Genomic DNA, 20,945 nt, shown 5'->3' on the forward strand with positions numbered 1-20,945 from the left:
AAATGACGCCGACTGGAGACCCGGATGTCTATGGAACAGACTTCCCGCCCCACCGGCAGCGGAAGCGAGTAGCTGGAGAACGGCTCCCTCCCCGGCGCGGGCTGCATCACGTGACAGCGCGCGCGGCGTCACGTGACAGCGCGCGGCAGCCGCGATGAGCACCGCACTGGACATCAAGATCAAGCGGGCCAACAAGGTGTACCGCTGCGGGGTGAGTGCCGCCCCGACCGACGCCCGGCCACAGCCCCGCCGAGAAACCGCCGCCGTTGCCGCGGGTCCCCGGCTCGGCTTGATGCCGTCGCCGCGGGGCCGGTCTGTCAGCCCGGTGCCGTGTCCGGGCTCCTGGCTTTCCGCTGGGACGTGCCGGCAGCGCGGGAACGTCCCGGCTGCGCGGAGGCAGCGGGGCTCTTCCTCGGGAAGTGGAACAGTTCGCCTCTTTTCTGTGACTCCCCTTGCGGTGGCGTTCTTTGCCACGGTGGTGGGGCTGTGGCTGCGGGAAGCTTCGCCTCCCCCCCTGCTCAGACCTTTCACTCTTCGCCGCCTCTCCCGTCCCCGTGGCAGCCCCTGAGTTCCCTACGGAGGACGCCGGGGTTTCCCGCTGGCCTGTAGCAAAGCGGTGCTCAGCTCCGGCACGTCTTTAGGATCAGGGGCTGCTTTTTGTCCCCCTTCCCCGCGGTACCGGAGCGATGCGGCAGGAGTACCGCTGACCTGTCTCTGGGGAAGGCGGCACGGCTTCAGAAGGGAAGGAAGGAGCGAGGCCTCTTGAGACATGACAGTTTAGAGTTCACCTACAGGATAGTGTCGCTTCCATTGGTTATACTGGTGTATTACAGCAGAACAGGTGCTTTGGTACGCCGCTATGCAGGTGCGGCCAGTTGCTGTTACAGAGTCTTGTTCCGTTTCTGTGCTCTGCAAGAAACCTGAAGGTGTCTTAAGCTGCTGTTTGGCGCCGGTAGTAGATCAGATGAACAGATTTTTTTTTTTTTTTTCTTCCCCTCTCCTATTGGGCAGGAATCTGATTTCTTGACTCTTTTCACTGATGTAGCTGTTGAGAGTGATAAAGTGATTGTGTATACTTAAGCTTTTGCAGCTACTTGAAAAAATTCTGTGGCTTTTTTTCATTGCTGAAGACTTCAAGCTCAGTTTAGGAAAAAAAAATACTAATCGCCTGGCACATGTTTTTAAGATTTGTTTTTGTCACTGTTTTTCTAGAAATATGGAATTGTTTAAGCAGAAGTTTTCAGTTTGGTTTGTTTGTTTTTTTCTATCCCGACACATGCTTGTATTATTAATTCCTTTTCACACACAGCTTTCCTATACATTAGTAGTTTGGCTGTTACAGTGTATAAAGCATGTTTCTATTTATTGCATGGTTTTAATCCTGGAAAACTGCTTTAAATGGATTTGAATGGAAGGATATGCAGCATCTCTTGTGCAGTTGTCAAATCATCTGGAGAATAGCTTTCATAAATCTAAATTATATTTTTGTGAACAACACATCCCTTTAAGTGTGGCACCATACTGGTAAAGACTACTTTCTGTATCTCACTTTCACACTGTTTTGCTAATGCATATTATTAGAAGGATCTTAGTTGTTTCATTATCATAATGCTATGCCTGTTTTCTCTTTCTTCACTTGGCTTGCTTTATATCAGTCAAAATGGGACTTTAAACAGGAAAGGGATATTTCTTCTTTCTTTAAGCTGATACTAAATGATTATGGATAGTAAATCTGTCAGTATTGTTTGTTTGCTTCCACTTTAATTCCATGTGAAAAGGTTTATAACTTTAGTTCGTTAACTAGGCCTGAAATTTGGAGGTCTGACTGATGGGAAAACATGATGATGAGAGAGCTGTACACTAGAAGTACAACATGAATTTTTAATAGAAATTTCCTAGGCACAGAAAGGAATTACAAATCTCTCTTTAATTAGGCATGGAATGTATGCAGGTTTGTGGTGGGCGTTTTTAGAAGTTTACTGGTTGTTATATACTTCAGTGACAGTAGCTGTGCTAATAATACCTGCGGTATATGACAACTTTCATCCCAAAATATGCTTGCATCAATGCTACTTGAGAATGAAGGAGTCCCCTTAGTAAAGACACTACTTCATCCCAACGTGTATGTCTAGCTAGTCATTTGGAAGGCAACAGGTGTGCTTTGGCTTTTTTTTTCTTAACTTATTTAAAGCTGCATTTGGATATGGAAAAAGGTGACATCTAAATTATGCACTGGCATAATAGTCTTTTTGTTATGCCTAGTACATTACAATAGCACAAAAGATTGCCAAAACATTACTGAGTTTTTAAGTCATAATTTGCCCAAGGCCATGAATGATCTGGCATAACTCCACAATGCCACTCACCTCCCTAGCCATTTAATTTCTGCCACCTTTCTTGTGCTGACAGTATTAGCTACGCAATAAACCAGATCAGGAAAATGGATAGTATTTGATTGGCACGACACCGAGGAAAAATAAACAATTAAAAATAAAGTTGGTGAATCATGCACATCCTTTTTTTGTTTTTCTTACAAATGTCATCTTGAGTAGAACACAGAATATTGAACAATCAGTGTCAGAATGGTCTTGTGCTGGATGGCCTATAGAAAAGAGATGAGGCATAGTGAAGTGGCTCCAATGGAACAGGAAAATTGACAAACATAATAAAATGGAGTGGATAAAGAACAGTCTAAAGGATCTCAGCACGTGATTTTAGGTGATAATAGAGCGAAGAACTGATAATGGCAACAGCTACTGATTCTTCCATTCAGGCTCTAGTTTTGTACCTCTTGGGAGTGCACAGTCTGGGTGAAATATGCAGGGATTTTTAGCAATCAGTATCTCTGATCTGTTATGTGTATGTCAACCAGTGTCTTTACAGCTGTTGAGTGTATTTGCTATGGCATCTTTATTCCCTCTAAGAGGAGGGAGGGGAAACAGATGTAGGAGAGACCCATATTTAACAAGGAACTGCGCCGAGGATCTCTTAATGGTAAATTCCATACTGAATAAGGCTCTGAAGGTGTGGGAGTTTTTAATATAAACTTATAGGGAAGAACTCTGAAAGTTAACAAACTTTAATTTTATTGCAGAACTGAATTTGAGTCTCATTAGGGGAAAATGTTGATGAAAGTACATATGAGAAGGCTGGTGAGGGGAGGAGATAAGGATGTGTCTAAAGTAAATAGCTGACCAGGAAAACTACTTCTTCTTGTAAGGTCAGAGTGATGCATAGGTTTCATTATAGGCATTCTCCATCAGGGCAAGATGTTTAAAATTTCTCTTTGGTGCTAAAATAGCATACAACAGAACCTTCAAATATTGTTCCTGTTTGTCTTGTGTTGGGTCAGACTATTTCTCATCCTGGTACAGTGATTGTGGTTATGCTAAATCTAGCTGAATACAAGTATTCTTCATTGTTACAAAGCAATCTCTTACACCAAGGGGAGGTCACTTCCTAAAACTTTCTTTAGTTCTAGGTAGTTGAATAGGTAACGTTTTTGTTCATTTTAGTTGTTCTTTGCTCCTGTGTGGACTGTTCATTTTGAATTGGGAGAAATTAGACACAAAATTTGTAAAATAGTCATGCATCATTCTAGCCTGAGATTGTGTTCCTGGTTTTAAAAAGGAAGTTGGTTAAAATAACATGCTGTAATAAACAGTAAGCATTTTCTGTAGTCATTAGTTATAATCCTCAGAAGCTGGAGGAACCAAATAAAGACCTTTATTTTGTCCAGACTTCAATTTGAGAAAAACTGGCTTAAACAAAATACTTCAAATTGTGAGTAAAAGAACCCAAGTTTGCCACTTCTTGGACCAAAAGAGTAATAGCATTGGTTTGTTTCATTAAAAAAAAAAAAAAAAAAAAAAAGGCAATAGAGGGTTTAAGAACAAAAAGTCAATAAAATGGATCCTAATAACACAGTCCTATAATAGCAAAATAAGGCTTATTGCAGCAAAACTGTGTTTAAGTTCCTTGAAACAGAAGATGCGTGTTTATGAGACTTATTTTTTTTCTTTAATTGAATGGAGAATTCTTGAGTCATTGAGGCTGATTTAATAAACTCTGGAATGATAGAAGAATGAGGGGACAGGCGCAACTAATGATGCGTTTTATTTAGAAAACCTAAACAGATGACTGGAGTAACTGTGACAGTCTGAGATTGATAATTAAAAGAATTCTAGGCTGAAAGACCTGAAAAATGCATTGTACAAAGACAGGTGCCAGAGTTAATGTCAGCCAAGACTTTTAACAACAAGTGAGTCCAAGTCAGAATTTGCCCATAAGGAAGCCTTTTACTTTTTCTAAAAAAGCAAACTAATTAGTAAATCTGAGCACTGAGGTTTTAAAGCATCTAATGACTAGTTAGTTGGGTCTAGCAGACTTTTTCTATTGAACGTGGGCATTTTCTTTCTAAATAGTCAGAAGACTATGTAGTTAAGATTTGCAGGTGGCTTGTGTAGAGGAATAGATGTGGAAGGGAATGATCAGGCATATTTAGTAAATGTGACTTACGTGAACTTAATGGGAATTTTTAAATTGCCAAGCATTTGTCCTAAAAGTGAATGCCTGTGACGTAGAAAGTGGAATCTAAAAGGAACCTAAGACATCTTGTTGGTAACCAACTGACCATGGGCAGTGTAAACAGGTTGGAATTAGTATATATTTTAACACTAAAAGTAATTTTCCCAGCAATGCATGGGACAGTATAGTGTTTACTTTGATCCTTCTGGTCTTTACATAAAGTTTATAGATACTGAATAGCTGTCTAGTTCAGTCAGAAGTCTGAATGTGACTTGGGGCTCTCAAGCTGAGATTCTGTGATCCATCTTATGCACCATTTAATGTAACTGATTGAAGAACATTCCAAATTGTCTTCAGCCAGACCTGGGTAACTCTGCTCAACAACCAGAGAAACAAGAGATTGTGGTGCTGGATCAGATGAAGCCGGTGTTCATCTTAGTTGCGACCTTGAAAGTGACTGAAACTTTAAAAGTGTCAGTCTTCCTGGCAGTTTCATGTGCATATCCGAATGGTAAGGAACTGACCACAGAAAGCTAAAAAGCTTGTTTGGAATTGTTAACCTGAGAGAGTCTTCTCACAGAAGTGCTTTGTTTGCAGTTTAGCATATGTACCTGTCTTCTCTGTCTGCATCACATAATACACTGACCTCGTGAGTGGATACTCTGTTTAGATGAATAATTTTGTGTACAACTGTATTAACTTTGTTCTGTCTTGCAAAGTTTTGCTATCACATGCTGAAGCCATGAGGAGTCCCTAGTAATGGAGAAGGTAATGAGTGAGAGAGAACAACTGATTGTAAGTTACTACATTGTAGTAGGTGGGGATTAATTCCAGTGGTGACTTTCTCTATGCCTTTAGTTTTGTGGTGTTAAAGGTAAATTAACCTCTTTTGATATGGACTGAACACAGTACTTGTTTAGTATTACATGATGCCACATAACTTTTACAATAACAAAATAATATTTTCTCACAAATTGTTTGCTAAGTGTAAGTATTTGAACATCTTGGTAAGCTTGTATTCTTTGAGTTGTACTTCTCAGAAGAACATGCGTACTGACAGCTTTGTGTTTAGAGGGGACCCTGGTTTTACACAAAGGATAAAATGGCTCTTCTCCAGAAAAGACATAGCTGACTTCCCCCTGTATAAAACAGAAATACAATCTAATTGCATATAAACTGTTTAAGTAAATATTATAGGTTTTTTTCATGATACTTCTCTCTCCCCTATACTAGTGACCTTTAAAAGATTTTGTTAGAAAGTGGTTTGGAGGTGTTTGGGGTTTTTTGTTTTTTTTTGTTTTGTTTTGTTTTGTTTTTTTGTTTTGTTTTTTTTTGTTTTTTTTTTTGCTTTGCTTTGTTTTTATTTCTTAATAAACATTGAATGTTATTTGAATGTTATAAGAAAAATTCATATGTAACTTTAAGTCATTCTTCTCCTTTCTGCCCCAAATACATACACCCTTATCATCTGAAAGTATACAGGCAATAGCTCTGGAATAGGTTGTTCCTGTGTGATGGGAGAATGTTCTCATTTATTAAAGCAGTTCATATGCTCAGGATTGTCCTTGCTTCTTATAGTTCATCTGTACTCATTTTTCAAAGCAATAACCTAATTGCTTGTACTAATTAAAGCCTGTTAGAAAAGCAGTACAGTATTTAGGTCAGCTTTTCTTTACTGTCCTTTTGTGCTTGTGCCTCCTGTTCCTGGCATTTCCCAGTTGCTGCAGGTTCTCTTCTCAGACTTGCAGCATGTTAGTTTTTGTTGTGATGCTTGATGTTCTGCTGCTGTCCTGTTCTGCTTTAAACTGCCTGACCCATTTTCTGTACTGCCATCGTGTACCACTAGTAAAGACAAAAGGCTGGCAAAATTCAAGTAGTGCCTGTCAGAGATGAATATAACTAGACTGGTTTTAACTGGTCGAGCGTAGAGTGGGCAGTCTGAATTATCCTTTGATTGGAGTGATCTGTAGTTTGGTGTCTACTTTGCGAGCCTGGTGAAAGTGCAGAGAGCGTAACTGCAGAGCAGAAGAGAGGGTTGGCCCCAAGAAACTTTCTTCAGGTTCTCAGATCACTCGCTGCTATTTCCAGATGTATATGAATGTTTGGCATGGAACTCTGGCTTGGAGTAGGTTCTCTTTTGTAGGAGAGAGGAAGGATAAACTATGGGGTATGTAAAATGAACTGTGTGTTGCTCTGCAGTTAATCTTTTTTTCAGTATTAGAACTTCTAAGTCGATATTTCCAAGATGCAGTGTTCTTGGGCAAATACAGTTTTGCAGAGAAAACATTCTTAATGGGATACGTGATGCATCTCTTGAGTCATACAACTTGTGCCTTCAATTCGGATGTGCTTTTAAACTATTTACTACGTAGCATGGAATTTGCTTGTGTTGGCAGAAAAAACTGTTTATCTACCTATTTATTTATATAAAATCTGTTCCACTCCATTCTTGAGGTGAGTCTTTATCCTCAACTTGGCCATCATTTTTACAGTTATGCCTTCTCTTCCATCTCCCATGGCTGACTGTCCTATATGAAAATTCTTCCTGGGATTTCATTCTAACGTGTGAAATGGAATTTGTCTGTTACCAACTGACCCAATAGTTGCTTATGAGGATATTGTTATCCTCCTGAAGAGGAAGATCTTGAAACTTTGGAAAGAAATTAAAGCTCAGATTAGTACTTCTGCCAGGAGGAGAAGAATATTTTTATCAAAAATAAACTAGAAGCACAGAGGTCTCTTCCTCACATTGCTTTCAATATCTTTTCCGACAAGGTTAGACTGTTCTCTGTGACCACTTTTCTTGAGTTTAAAAATCAGCATGCTGAGTAAAAACTATAGAAGAAATGTATTTAAACAAATGCTCTCATGTTATCTTTTCTCTTATTAGGAAGTTCTTTCTGGAGTTGTGGTCATAACAAGTAAGGACACAGTCCAGCACCAAGGTATCTCTTTAACCATGGAAGGTTCGGTAAATCTGCAGCTTAGTTCCAAAAGTGTGGGTGTGTTCGAAGCTTTCTATAATTCTGTCAAGGTAAGACCTGTGCCGGTTAATATTTTCAGCACAAAACTCTTGCCATTTTCTCAAATTAAATCTTTTCATAATGCATCTCTGGTAGTTACAGCACTTCATGGTATGTAAATGATAGAAAGCATAGAAATACTTACCATTACCTAATGATATATGATGACATTTTGGCGGTGGAACTTGCACTGATTTGAGAGTTTTCTTCAGGGCTGAAATTCAGTAACATAAATAGTATGGTTACTGGATGATGCATTGAAGGACCGTGATTTAAAGAAAAATAATAAGTCGCATTTGGTGGTTTTGTTTGTTTAAAGTGACTGAGTTTAATTGGATTTTTGTGCCAGATCAGTCACTATCACAATAGTTTCTGCAGAGGTCGTTGAGGTTGTGTGTTACTAGGCATGACATGGGACCTGCATAGATTGTTATGTGGAGTATGAGGCTGTGCCCAGACTGCTTGACTGCAGAGCACCTGGAAGGCCTCTGTACTGCTCCCTAGGTTTGGAAGTGTGGAATCTAGTGGGGCAAGTTGTCTCAGGCTTCACACGAACATGGCTGTGCTGATTGAAGCTAGGCTGGCTCTGTCTAGAGGCTGTACAGCTACATTTGCAGAACAGTTTTCTTAGAATAGCCTCAGTGCACAGCCTTTTAAGGTCTTCATTTGTATCATAGTTAATTTGTTTGCAGTATGAATAATCTGTCCATGAATGATTGAAAACCAGAACAAAACAGTAGAAGCAATGGATTTTCTTATACCTGTCTAGCAGAGAAAAAATAATAGGAAAACTGCAGAGAGTGTAATCTTCAAGCAGACTTCCCCAGTTGAATCATAGTTAGCCATTGTTCCAGTGACACTAGCCCTAAATATAGATCTTTAGTATGGCAAAGGGCCAGGGAGAAGGTAGGAAGGAATGGCTAGCTGATCAACTGACACACATACTTGTTGATTCCAGCTGCTACTATTGAGGGTTATAATTTAGGAAATGGAGCTCCACTTTCCAAAGCACTCGAGTCTCTTCTGTTTAGCAATCTCTGTTTGGTTATTAGTATGATATAACCATAAAATAGGTCACAAATTATCTTCTTGAGGAAAACATTCTTAATATTTATTTTCATTGTAAGACTGGAGTGCTTTGTGTCATGAAGAAATACCTGAGTTTTTGGAAATTCAGCAAGTCTATTAGAGTTTAGTGGATGTCGTTGATTCTTGAAATGACGGGGCTGTCACTCTGCTTCAAACTAAACCTCTTGATATTTATCTTTGCAGCCTATTCAGATTATTAACAGCACTATTGAAATGGTAAAACCAGGGAAACTTCCCAGTGGAAAGACAGAAATTCCATTTGAATTTCCATTGCAAATGAAGGGGAACAAAGTTTTGTATGAAACATATCATGGTGTCTTTGTTAATATTCAGGTAAGGCAGTCACATCTGTAAAAAAAAATCTGAACTTCTGTTATCTGCAGAATGTATTCTAAAGCATCTCTTGTTCCATGGAAGCAGAGGATGAAGTTTTGTGATAGTTTTCTTTTTGTAGTGCAATATATTTCCTTAATCTGAAGAATGAGCAGAAAGTTAGAGATCCTTTGAAGTAAGTAGCTTTATTAATATAGCGTTATTGTGATGTACACTGTATTTTCTAGATATAACTTAGATTAAAAGTAATAAATGATAACCTTCAAGTACTAGTTTGTAGGTAGTTACTAGTTACCTTTTTCAGTTCAAATTTCTAGGAGTCAACACTTACCAGAGGTGGTAACATTTCTTAAATGTGGCATAGGAACCATCCTAAGAGCTCAGAATCCCATCAATATAATGCTGCTTTTAAAAATTTGTTGTGATGTCAGTTTCCTTTTCCAGCAAGTTTAAGCTTTTCATTGGAAACAGTGAATGGTAATGAAGCTATTGAGATGTAGCATGGATGTACAAGAGGGAATTAAAAGCACACTGGAAAGAGGGGCTTTGGGTTGAGAAAGGATAAAATATATTAGCCGTGCTTGTTAAATCTCGTACAGTTCTCCTACAGGGTAGTGTTTTCATCTAGTTTTGATTTTATTGTGAAGAACTTGCATTTACCATTTTGTAGATAACCTATATAGTAGTACATACCCAGATACAAGTGTGTATCAAATCAGCTTTATTTGGAAGCATCTAAAATCATTGTATGTCTCTTATCTGCTTCCCTTCTCCCTGTCACTGGTAGGTACTTTCCTACTAATCTGTTGTAAATGGTGCCTTAAATAGTAATGACAGTAACATTCTGCACATATGCGATGAAAAGTTGAGAGAGAGAGAGAGAGAGGAAATCTTAACTAAGGCTCTTTTCTTTTTCTCTACCATCCTGTTCTTGCCAGTATACACTACGGTGTGATATGCGACGTTCTCTGCTGGCAAAAGACCTAACTAAGACTTGTGAATTCATTGTCCACTCACTGGTAAGTGTTGTTTGTATTAACTATACAAAATAAGATTTATTTATGTTTTCTATTTTAAGTGAAGCTTAGCAGTAAGGTTAGAAAACCAAGTAACACCATGTAATTTGCAACACCACATGGGATATATATGGGTAAAAGAAACTGGCCTCAAAACAAAAACATCCAGAAGAGCTAGGGTGTCTGTTGCTTCTGACTAGAATAACATATCTCCCTTTTCATTTAAAGAAAATAGTACAAAAAGGATTTTTTAATACAAAAAGATGTTTTTTATACTGCACCGAGTTTATTCTTTTATTTGTCCTTTCAGTCCTGAAACAATGGCGTGGTTGGATAAATATTATGGCTTTAATCTAAACACACTTTCAGAATATCTGAGCATTTCTTAGCCAAAGGTTCCAGGCACTTGGAATGCCTGTCCTAGAAATGGGAGTTGATGGGTGAAAAGATAGGATTTCTGTTCTTCAGATGGCTAATTGTGTCTTAGAGCCCTGACTCAAAATATCAAAGCTGGGACTGTATTATGTTGGAAATAAGCTTGCCACCTTTGCTATTAAGTAAGCCCATGGTTGGCAATACGCTAAGATAACTAGGTTAACAAATACCACATCCTGCAGTTAGCAACATGGAGACAGCCATGCTCCTGTGGAGATATCATTGTGGGATGAGATCTGACTGTGTCACAAGAAATGCTTTGCTGCTTGTTATTTGAACTTCCTGTATCAGATTGGTTTTTAGTTTACACTGACTTGTATGCATGTCCAGAGCGTCTGATGTCAGTACAGACTGTGCAGGCCTAATTAAGGACGTCTTTTTCCACCCACAACTTGCTAGAACACACTCTATCATTCCTTTGAAATCTAGCAGGATGGTAAAGTCTTAGAATCTTTTGTCTTACTTCTGAATAATGGTGGAAATATGTTATTCTAGTTCTATAGTACCTTTTTTAGTGATGTAGTATCTTTTTTTAAGATTTAGCACCTTTTAAAAAAATTTAGCTAGGTGCTATAAAGAAGTTTCCTGTTGGTAAGATTTCATTTTCTAAAGTATATTATGTTACATTTTATTGGTCCATTATTACATTCTAAGTAAGCCACACTTGTCAAAATAGTGAACAAATTACATATTATGCAGTTTCCTGCTTTTATTTCTTGTTGCCACTACAGCACTTCTTAGATCACAAGCCGGTAAATCATGGATCTCTTAGTCAGGGTGAATTAATGAGGTTTTACTCAACATATAATTCTCACTGTCAGTGCTCAATGTACCATTTCCCTTAGCCTTATTCTTTGCCACCATTTGTCACTTATGGGAAAATGCAGTCAGTCTTTTGCTAATATCTTCCATCTGGCAGCTGGACAGCAGAAGCTATTTTGAATTCTTAAGTAGTGAGGGTAGATCCTAAGAGTTAAGTTTAAGCCCAGTGGTGGTGGTGTGCTCTGCCAAATCCCAGTTACGTCTGTAGGTCTCTCACAATTGATGCTGCGCTGGCCACTTCCTCTAAGTATGTTGGGAAAGACGGTGCACGTCACTGAGATAAGGATGGACAGAGGTTGGTGGATGGTAAGCAAAGCTTCCCTTCTTGATGCAGAGTACAGGCTGCCATCTCAGCAGAGCTCAGGGCCCAGAAAGACTTCTTGGTTTTGTGACAAGTGGTTTAAATAGGTACTGAAAAACTGTAATAATGTGCCCCCAAAATTGCTTCTCCAGTGTGGAAGGCTAACCTGGACCAAGTTTTGTTTATTTTACAATTAAAGAAGCTGGAATGCTAAGCCAAATCAATGCTACACCTGATTCCATCAGCCGAGGATCTCCTAGTAATATGAGGATGGCTTCTTAAGAGGTCTGAGCTGTTAGAGAAAGGGCAGCAGAAAGAGTTCACAGTGCTCAAAGATAAGAAGAGGGAGGGAAATGTTATAAAACGTATTTGAAGCAATGGAGCAAGTTCATTTGTAATCTCTCCCCTGCCTAAATTTATTAAGTATTAATAATGAAAAGAAACATTGCAAGTGATATATAAAATGTAATTATTTGTAAGCACAGAAATATGAAATTTAACTTTTTTCTATAGAATGTCATATGCTTCAGATAGGCAAGGTATTTTTTTCTTTTCCAAGTGGTTTACAGTAGTCAGCTATGTTTGTTTTGTTTGAGGTTTTTGGGGTTTTTTTGGTTTTTTTTGTTTTTTTTTTTTTTAATGTAGGTAGTGCTTATGCCAAAAATGTACAAATTGAGACCTTGTTGTGGTTTACTGAAATGGCAAATACAAAGTAACCAGAAATTGACACAGTTCTCTTTCTACAATTCAGATTTGTGATGCGTTGCGACTTGTTTTTAGACAACATCATAATGTTATTTAATAGCTAAGACAGGAAATCTCTGGGTTTTTATTACAGAAATGCATACTTTCAGTATGAAAACAATCCTGAAAAGTAATACATCTCATAGTTCCTTGACTTTGTTGTCTTTTTTAACATTGTCTGTGTGTGTTTTGTAAATCATAGTTTACAGTTTAGCTCTTTCATTACTTATAGTCACAGAAAGGGAAGCTGATGCCAAGCCCGGTAGACTTCACAATTACTCCTGAAACTCTGCAAAATGTTAAAGAGGTAAGAGTTTTCCTATTATTTTAAATGTAATGCTTGGGTGATTCTTAGTGAGAACAAGAGAGGAATGATTAAATACTACCCTGCAGATAATCAGCTCTTATTTTTCTTTTTTCTCCTTTTTGATTTTTGAAAGCAATAAAGTGATTTTGCCTGATCTCTTGTGATAGTTGTGACTAACATAAGGTGGAACCTTATTCGATAATGGTTAAACACTTTTGTCATTTTTCTGAGTGAAAGATGCCAGTGAGGCAAGGGAAAATATTCTATACCATGTGTAGCCAACATCCTTTAAAAAAGTATACTTTGATCCTTGGTTATGCCTTTTTTACAGCCCTACGTGGCTTTTGGAGGCCTATATGAAGAGTAGTAGCTGTCTTGGTCATTTAGCTTTCTGAACACCCATTTCTGTTTGTTTACTGAAACCCGTGTTCTGTTTTTCCAGATTTTTTCTTGTGCAGTTTTTGTTAATAATATTACTTCCCTGCTTTAGGTGTGTGTTTCTCATACCAGGAAGTCCTGAACTGGACACACTGTCCCAAGTTTTGTCTCACCAGTGCTGAAGAGACAGGGAGAATCACCTCCCTCAGCCTGCTGGCAACACTTTGTAATGCAGCTCAGGATGCTGTAGGCCCATTTGTCCAGCCTGTTGAGGTGTTGAGGTCCCTGTGAAGGGCAGCACAACTGTCTGGTTCACCAGTCACTCCCTCCAATATCTTATTATCTGCAGACTTGTTGAGGGTGCACTCTTCTATCATCCCAGCCATCACTGGAGATGTGAAGTAATATTGGCTCCAGTAGTGACCACAGTCACTGCTAGTGACCGGCCTTCAGCTGGGCTTTGTGCTTCCGATCACAAACCTGTGAGTCTTGCAGTTCCGGCTGTTCTCAGTCTACCTTAGTGTCTGTGCATTTGGTCTGTACTCCCCATGAGTTTGTCAGTGAGGGTTGTTAGGAGAAACAGTATCAAAAACTGCCCTGAAGGCAACATAAACAGTATCCACTGCTCTCTGCTTGTCCACCAATCTAGTAATTTCATCATAGAAGGCCATCAGGTTGGTTAAGCATGATTTCATTTTCATAAATCCATGCTGAGTGCTTCCAGTCACTTTCTTGTCCTTTATATGTTTTGAAATGGCTTCCGCTGTTATTTGCTCCATCACTTTCCTAGGGATTGAAGCAAGGCTGATGAGCCTATAGTTCCTTGGATCTTTCCAACTGAAGACATTACTGCCTTCCATTGCTCAGGAACCTTCTTTGTTCATGACAGCCTTTCAAAGATAGTCAAGATTGGCCCCACAGTGACATGGGTCAGCTTCCTTCAGGTTCCATCTGGTTCCATGTACTGTGTACATCAGTCTGTTTAAATGATCTCTAACCTGTTCCTCCTTTACCAAGGATAACTCTTCCTTGCTCCAGACTTTCTCTGTGGTTGCAGGAGCCCAGGATACCTGAAGGTAACTCTTACCAGTAAAGACCAAGGCAGAAAAGACATTAAATACCTCTGTCTTTTTCATGTTTTCTGTCACTAGCTCCCCTGCCACGTTCAGTAGCAAGCTGACATTTAAGCTCATCTTCCTTTTGCAGCTGGTACACTTGTAGATGTCTGTTTTTGTTGTCTGCTCTTCAAGTTTCTTGATTCAACTCCAGGTTGGCTTTGGCTTTTCCAAAACCATCCCTGCACATTCCTGTAGTGTTTCTTCCTGGGTCACCTGATCCTAATTCCATCTTTTATATACTTCCTTTTATCAGTATTTTATCAGTAGCTTCATGTTCATCCATGGAGATCTCTTCCTACCTTTGCTTGACTTTCTGCATGTTGGAATGGATCATTCTTAAGCATGGAGGAGGTGACCCCAGAAAACCAACCAGCTGTCATGGCTGAACCCCTAAATCCTGCTGAGTTAGAGGATGAGCAGGTTGTGTCCAGCAGCCTCTCATGTCTCTAGAGACTGCTATACACTTGAAAGCATGTGTTTTTCCAGATGTAAGGATACAACAACTATTCTTGGTGGTGAAATTACTTTTGAGACTGCTGCTAAATAGTAAGCTCTCAGCAGTCTGCTCTTCCTATGAACCTGTGTTTCGTCTTCTGTATCTTGGTACTCTACTTGTTGGCTTAGCAAAGACTCACTGGTAAAGAAGGAGGAAGTCCCGTCCTTTAAAAGCTCTTTCTTGAGTCTAACAGCACACACTGTGCCTTTCTCCGTTTTAAGTACATAACCACAAAAGTAGATTCTAAAACTTCTGACATCTCTGATCCAGCAGATCTTGGTTTTTAATGGTGGACCTGTCTAAAGAATGGTATTAAATGTGCATGGTAGCACAAGCAGTGGCCTTTTTTTATTCCTCTCTCTGTCTCAGAAGAATATATGAGTCTGAAGTGCCTACCTGGTGGACAGGTAGAAAAAGTTACTCTTTTTGTATATTTACAGTATTAAAATTTAAATTCTCTGCTTGTCTGGAGATTGTGACTGAAGTATAGTTTCTGGTAAACTACTAGAAAACTGATGAGGAGGTTGGCAGTAGCCAACCCCATAATTGGACATTATGAAATAGAGCATAAGAGAGAAGACGAGAGAAGACCCAGGTAGGATTAAAGGATGAAGAGTACTGATAATAGTAAGGCTCTAGGGGAAATATACCTTTAAAAAAGCAAGTCTAGTAGACTAGAAATGAGGAAAATGACTTCAAGTTCTTGTTCTGCAAGTTCCTTTTATCTCTGTCTCTTAGATTGGTGACCATGTACTTTGGTGAACAGCTGTATGATGTCCCTGTGAAGTAGGGAAGTAACTCTGTGTTTACTAATAGTTGTAACAAGAAGAACCTGTGAGGGATCATAAAATAAAAAAGCACGTTACTAGTACATTTTTAGGACTCAATATTTCATAGGGTGCATTTGTCATGGATGCAACTTCTGTTCTTTAATTTAGGAGAAAACACCCAGTGAGGTCACATTTACTAAGCACATTAAACTTCCTCTCTTTTCCTTTCCCCCAAAGATTTGCTTAGAGTGGAACAGCTACATTCTGCAGAGGTGTTGGGTATCTGAGTGAAACAGTCTAAACAATAGCTGAGGAGAACTTTTCTGCCATTGCTACTGGCAGCCAGGACTAAGAAGCAAACAAAAGAGATGGGGAGAAACAGTTTGCGAAAAGAGAGGTGGTTTGGAAGAAGGGAAAATCAGTTACATGAGCAAGGAAAATCCAGCACCACAAGCGTGACCAGATGTTTGGAAGGTAGGGGCTGACATCAAAGATGTCAGTAACAAAAAAAAATGCAGGAGGGGGAGAAGAATAAGGCATGCAAAAGGAGGGGCAACTTAGAGCAGGATGCTCAAAGAGTTTGAAGAAGGTTGGATGGTAAAGATATGAGCTGAAGATGTGGCTAAAAAGTCAACTGTTTCAGTAAGGCTTCTGCCAGAACCTGACATGGAACTGGAGCTTCTGGCGTATGAGTTTTTCTGCTGGCAGAGAGTATCTGTGGTGCCTGCTGGCCCGAGAAAGGGGAGGGCAGAGACAGCAAACCCCACCACCCCTCTGCTTTGGTCTCTTAGGGAAACTGCTTTATAGACTGTCGTCCTTGATCAGCTGCTCCTACTGCTCCTTCCTTAAAAAGTAGGAAACACGCTTGCTGTTAAGAAAATTTTAAAGTTAAGTGTGATCCTGTATTTAAATTAAGCTCTTTGTTAATTGCCCTTAATTGGTGTCTTGGTACATCTTGCATTAAACGAAGATTTTTAAATGCCTGTCTTCCCTCCCAATAGCAGCCATGGGAGAGAAGTTTTAAAAGGTGGGAAAAAAATCACTGAAACTATAGACTATATAGTAATGCATAACAAAATGGGAGAATGCAGTTCTCTAGAGCACTGCAAGCTGATTAACTTGACTGTCCTGTTAGGTTCTGCCAGCCTACCTCCTTCACCAGGCGGTTCGTGACTTCTGGGTTAATTGTAACAGCCAAGTTTCGTCAGTCCATCCCAGGAAAAATGTTCCTGTGGATGGAGTGGGTAGGGGGATGCACGTCAGTGAGGAGGGTGGTTAAGAGATATCAATATATCTATGTAAGGATGCATATTTAAAGAGTTATATTATTTAAGTTACATGAGGCATTTTTTAACTTTTGAGTTATTAACTTTGCAACTTTTTGGGATTTCCTACATGTTTTAACAACTGTCTTTCAGAAAAGGTATTTTTTTCTTAGTCTGCTCTTAGAGTTGTGTCTTCTTTTTTTCCTCCTAAAACCTTCAGAGAGCCTCACTTCCAAAATTTCTCATCAGAGGTCATCTCAGTTCTACAAACTGTGTCATTACACAGCCACTGACGGGGGAGCTGGTAGTGGAGAATGCAGAGGCTGCAGTCAAAAGCATCGAGCTGCAGTTAGTACGTGTGGAAACCTGTGGTAAGTTTCTCTATATATGGAATGTGTATAGACTGGAGTAATTACCACTGGCACCCTTTCAGCTTAAACATGAAAGATTGTCAAAAAACACACAATTAAAAAGACTAGAAGAAATGGGTTTGCACTTCAGATGGAACAGTCCAAACATTAAATTAAGTAACCTCTATGACCCTTGACTCAGAGTGCTAATGTGAAAACTTGCAGGTCAAAGTGCAAAATGTTGTGCCTATGCGTACCTCTCCCCCAGTCCTGGTGTATTTTTGTTTTAAATTTTGTCCACTGCTTTCTTCTTTCCTTTCCACTACTGTCCCTCTGAATTTCCAACTTTCACCAGGCTGCGCAGAAGGTTATGCGAGAGATGCCACAGAGATACAGAATATTCAGATTGCTGATGGGGATGTCTGCAGGGGCCTACCAATTCCCATATACATGGTGTTTCCCAGGCTGTTCACCTGCCCTACCCTGGAAACAACAAACTTCAAAGTTGGTAAGTGTGTAGGACTCTGTGCTGTGTTGGCATCTTGGATCTGAGAGAAGGTTCTGGTTTCACTTTAGGTTCTGGCAGGTAACGGGATAAATCACTGTTGGCACTATAAGAACCAAGGACATCTACCTGTTTCCCTGCAGAGATTTCCTGAATGGGATTGCAGTATGCTGTATTTCATATAGAGAAAACACAGCCCAAATAATTGTAATGGAAAACAGTTGTGCAACTATTAAGCTACTTCTAATACAACTAAATGGTGAAGGGACAGGAGAAGCAGTGTAATGGCAGGTAATTTTTTCCTGCCAAAAAATGATGTGATTAAACACTTGAGTAATAGTCCATGGATAAAATGCCAAGATGACCCCTTCCTTCTTTTCATCACCAGTGAGAACCTCTCTTTCCATCTCTTCTCATTGTTGTTTCCCATTCTTTTGCTGCAGACTCAGAAAAAGTAAGGTTACACTGTATGCGACTTTCCTTTTCTTGATCTACAGCTGCTTGTTCCTGGTTATTGCTGCCAAAATCCAACATTTTCATTAACCAACACCTGAAATTTAGGACTTTCCTCACTTGTTCAAATAATTACTGCAAAAATTCTTTGCTAGCTTGTTTATCTTCTCTTCATCCTGCTGGAATTTGTTGGTTCTTTTTTTGTTTGTTTTATTGTATCAGATTGAAGTTACAAGTCTGTCCCTTTAGGATCCTTCCCAATGGAAGCCTCTCCTACTTTTCTGCTGTTTATCTTGGACAGATGAGCGCAACTGCTTTTTCAGCTTGACCTACATGTTTATCTGTTCACCTGAGAGCATTTTTGTACCTGATAGGTACAGTTGTTTTCTCCAAAACAATATTCTTCTCTACCTTTTGCCATTTCTAGCTATCAAATAGTAATTTACAGTGACAAATGGTTATTGTTTGTATAGTATCTACTTCTAATTATAAGAACAGTCTTAATATAGTTATGAAGATTCTAAAGGACTATTCTTAGTTTTTGTTCTCTGGTTCCCTTCATTTATTAATTTTACCTGACTTTGTATTCTGTCTCCATTTAGGACTGATTATAGTTCTGATACCGATTTTGGTTTTGAACAACATCATATAATATCTAAACAGTAAATTTTATTTTGAATTTTTTTCATAGTTTGCAGGTATATTGTATTTTGGTGTTTAATTTTTTAAGGCCATACATAATGTAGGGTTCTAAGGCCACGCTACATGCTGACAGAAGGGGAGGAGTCTGTTCCCAAACTTTTCCACTTGCTTACTTCTGAACAGCACGCACTGGTGTGAGGTGTCTTTCCCAAAACATTTTGATCTTGGATGTCTGAACCCTGCCTGTTGTCCAGAAGACCATATGTCATAGTTTTTTAGTGATATGGAAATGAATCCAGTGGAATCCTGAACATTAGAATGAGCCAGGGCTCTCTAGGAATGGTCCAAGGTCTGGGATGTCTGTGTTCATTTCTGCCACAGGAAAATCTTGCGTGTTGGAAGAGGTTGGAAGAGCCCTGTGGAGCCCTGTGTCTGACAGCAGGGGCTGCCTGCCTCTCCTCCCACTTCTACAATTCCCGTTAATATGGAACTCCTATTTTTTTCCCCTTCTTCCAGAGTTTGAAGTTAACATTGTTGTCCTTCTGCACGATGATCATCTCATCACAGAGAACTTCCCACTGAAGCTCTGCAGGATGTAAATAGCCAGAGGAGAATCACTTAAGGATAGACTGAAACAGGACAAAATTCTTCAGAGGCAAAGTGAAATTGAATATGTCTCATTTTGACTGAGAACACATCACTTCCTTTTTCCTGCTGGCAGTTCTCATGCTTTCAGTTCTCAATAGATCCTGCTAACACTTTGCCTGCCTCGGGACAGCCAACACGGACACGTCTATCCAGCCAGCCTCGTCAGGTATCTGACTTCAGCCACCATGGTTTCCCCAATTTTCCTCAGACAAATTGTGAAGGAATGATTGTTGATTTCTACAAGCTGTAGAAATATGTAGTATTTTGTTTTGTAATACTTGTTCCAAAGTCCTTTGAAGACCTCTTAAACCTAGTAAGTCCTGTGTATATACTGTGGGGAGGGTGTATCATACTGAATAATGCCTTTGAAGGTATAAAAAGTGGTGCTACAACAATGCAAGGTGGTGTTGTGGGAGAAATATCACAAGATGAATGCAAAATAAGTGATGTGAAACGTATAATAACACCAAATGTATGTTGGTCAAATCGGGAATATGTGTCTGTACTGGAGGAATGCTCAGAATTGAAGTTGTTTTGTTTGTGTTTTTTCAGATTAGAAAACAATGCCCTTACTTTATCTTTGCTATTTGTGTAAAATGGCACTGAAAAAGATGAGTTGAAAGTTTTTACCTTGAGTATATATATGTTTTCTTTGCATTGTACCATCTTCCATTCCATAAGATGTCTACAGGTCAGTTTTCACGTGAGAAGCAAGTCTGCCACATGACAAGCAGCACCCCACTGTTTTTGCAGATCAGTCTCGAGGTGGTGGAAAAGCTGCACTAAGAACTTCTGAGTTGTGGCACCTTGTGCCTTCAGGATGGAACTTGTCACTATAGGAATAAACATTCCAAGAGAGATAGGCCAGTCACTGTTCTCAATGAGGCGGGTTAATATTGGCACTTGTTCAACTTAAAGTATAAATGTAAATGCCAGGAAAGGAATAAGTTAAGGTAAATAGAGGGATGTTTGTGTGACTGTACATCTTGAAGGAACTATAGGGGAAAACTATTTCAGCAAGAAACAGCCTTCCTAACACAAACAGGTTGGATTTTGATGTTTTAAGTTAATAGAACAGCCAGAATCTCATTTGAATTGTGACTCTTCCATACGATATGTGGGATGAAGGCAGGCCCATTATATAAAGTAAAAGTGTAAAGATGACAACCAGAAAAGACAGAAGTAAGAAAACTGCCGAAGTGTAATTTCTTTTTGCTTTCTCCAGCAGCATTGCCAAGCGGGAAAATGTAATTCCAGGTTGGGCCCTCGTTCTGTATCATCTGTATTTCAGGAATAAACATTATAATTCTTCTTTCAGTGTCTTAAACAGTCTTCTGTGGGGAAAATGCTATTTACTGTAACTTAGCCGTTCTCTCAAGATCAGGAAATAGTCCAGGATGATTTTAGGCCGATGAAAGCTGCTTTCTCCCCAGCGCCACCTGCTGCTCACCTCCCACCTTCCCGAGTTACGGGGAACAATAGACAGGCGTCGGTCCTGCCACAGTGGGTCAGAACTACACTGTCCCCAGCTGCCCCCCTCCCTGCTTCTTTTTGAAGGGTGTGAGTGAACTGGGAATCAGCACAATCTGTCTGTCTTACCAAAGAGAAAAAAGAACACGGATCAAAAACCATCCTGCTTATTTAGGAACAAATGTGTGTATCTGTTCAGTGCTGAGACCCCACACTGCTTCCACAGCCAGCTCACTCTTACTGGAGGACAGTC

General features: G+C 39.6%; 1 protein-coding gene across 1 annotated transcript; it reads left to right on the forward strand.

The window, feature by feature from the left end:
- Nucleotides 1–27: 27 nt before the first annotated feature.
- VPS26C (VPS26 endosomal protein sorting factor C) lies at nt 28–20,534 on the forward strand. The gene is made up of 8 exons (XM_082068938.1): nt 28–211; nt 7,418–7,561; nt 8,823–8,972; nt 9,911–9,991; nt 12,523–12,597; nt 16,845–16,995; nt 17,330–17,482; nt 19,091–20,534. Exons 1-8 carry the CDS (start codon nt 155–157, stop codon nt 19,171–19,173), a joined length of 894 nt encoding a protein of 297 aa, XP_081925064.1. The 5' UTR covers nt 28–154; the 3' UTR covers nt 19,174–20,534.
- The last annotated feature ends 411 nt before the right edge of the window (nt 20,535–20,945 follow it).

The sequence above is a fragment of the Streptopelia decaocto genome (assembly GCF_964273445.1).
Source record: "Streptopelia decaocto genome assembly, chromosome: 1".
NCBI lineage: Eukaryota > Metazoa > Chordata > Aves > Columbiformes > Columbidae > Streptopelia > Streptopelia decaocto.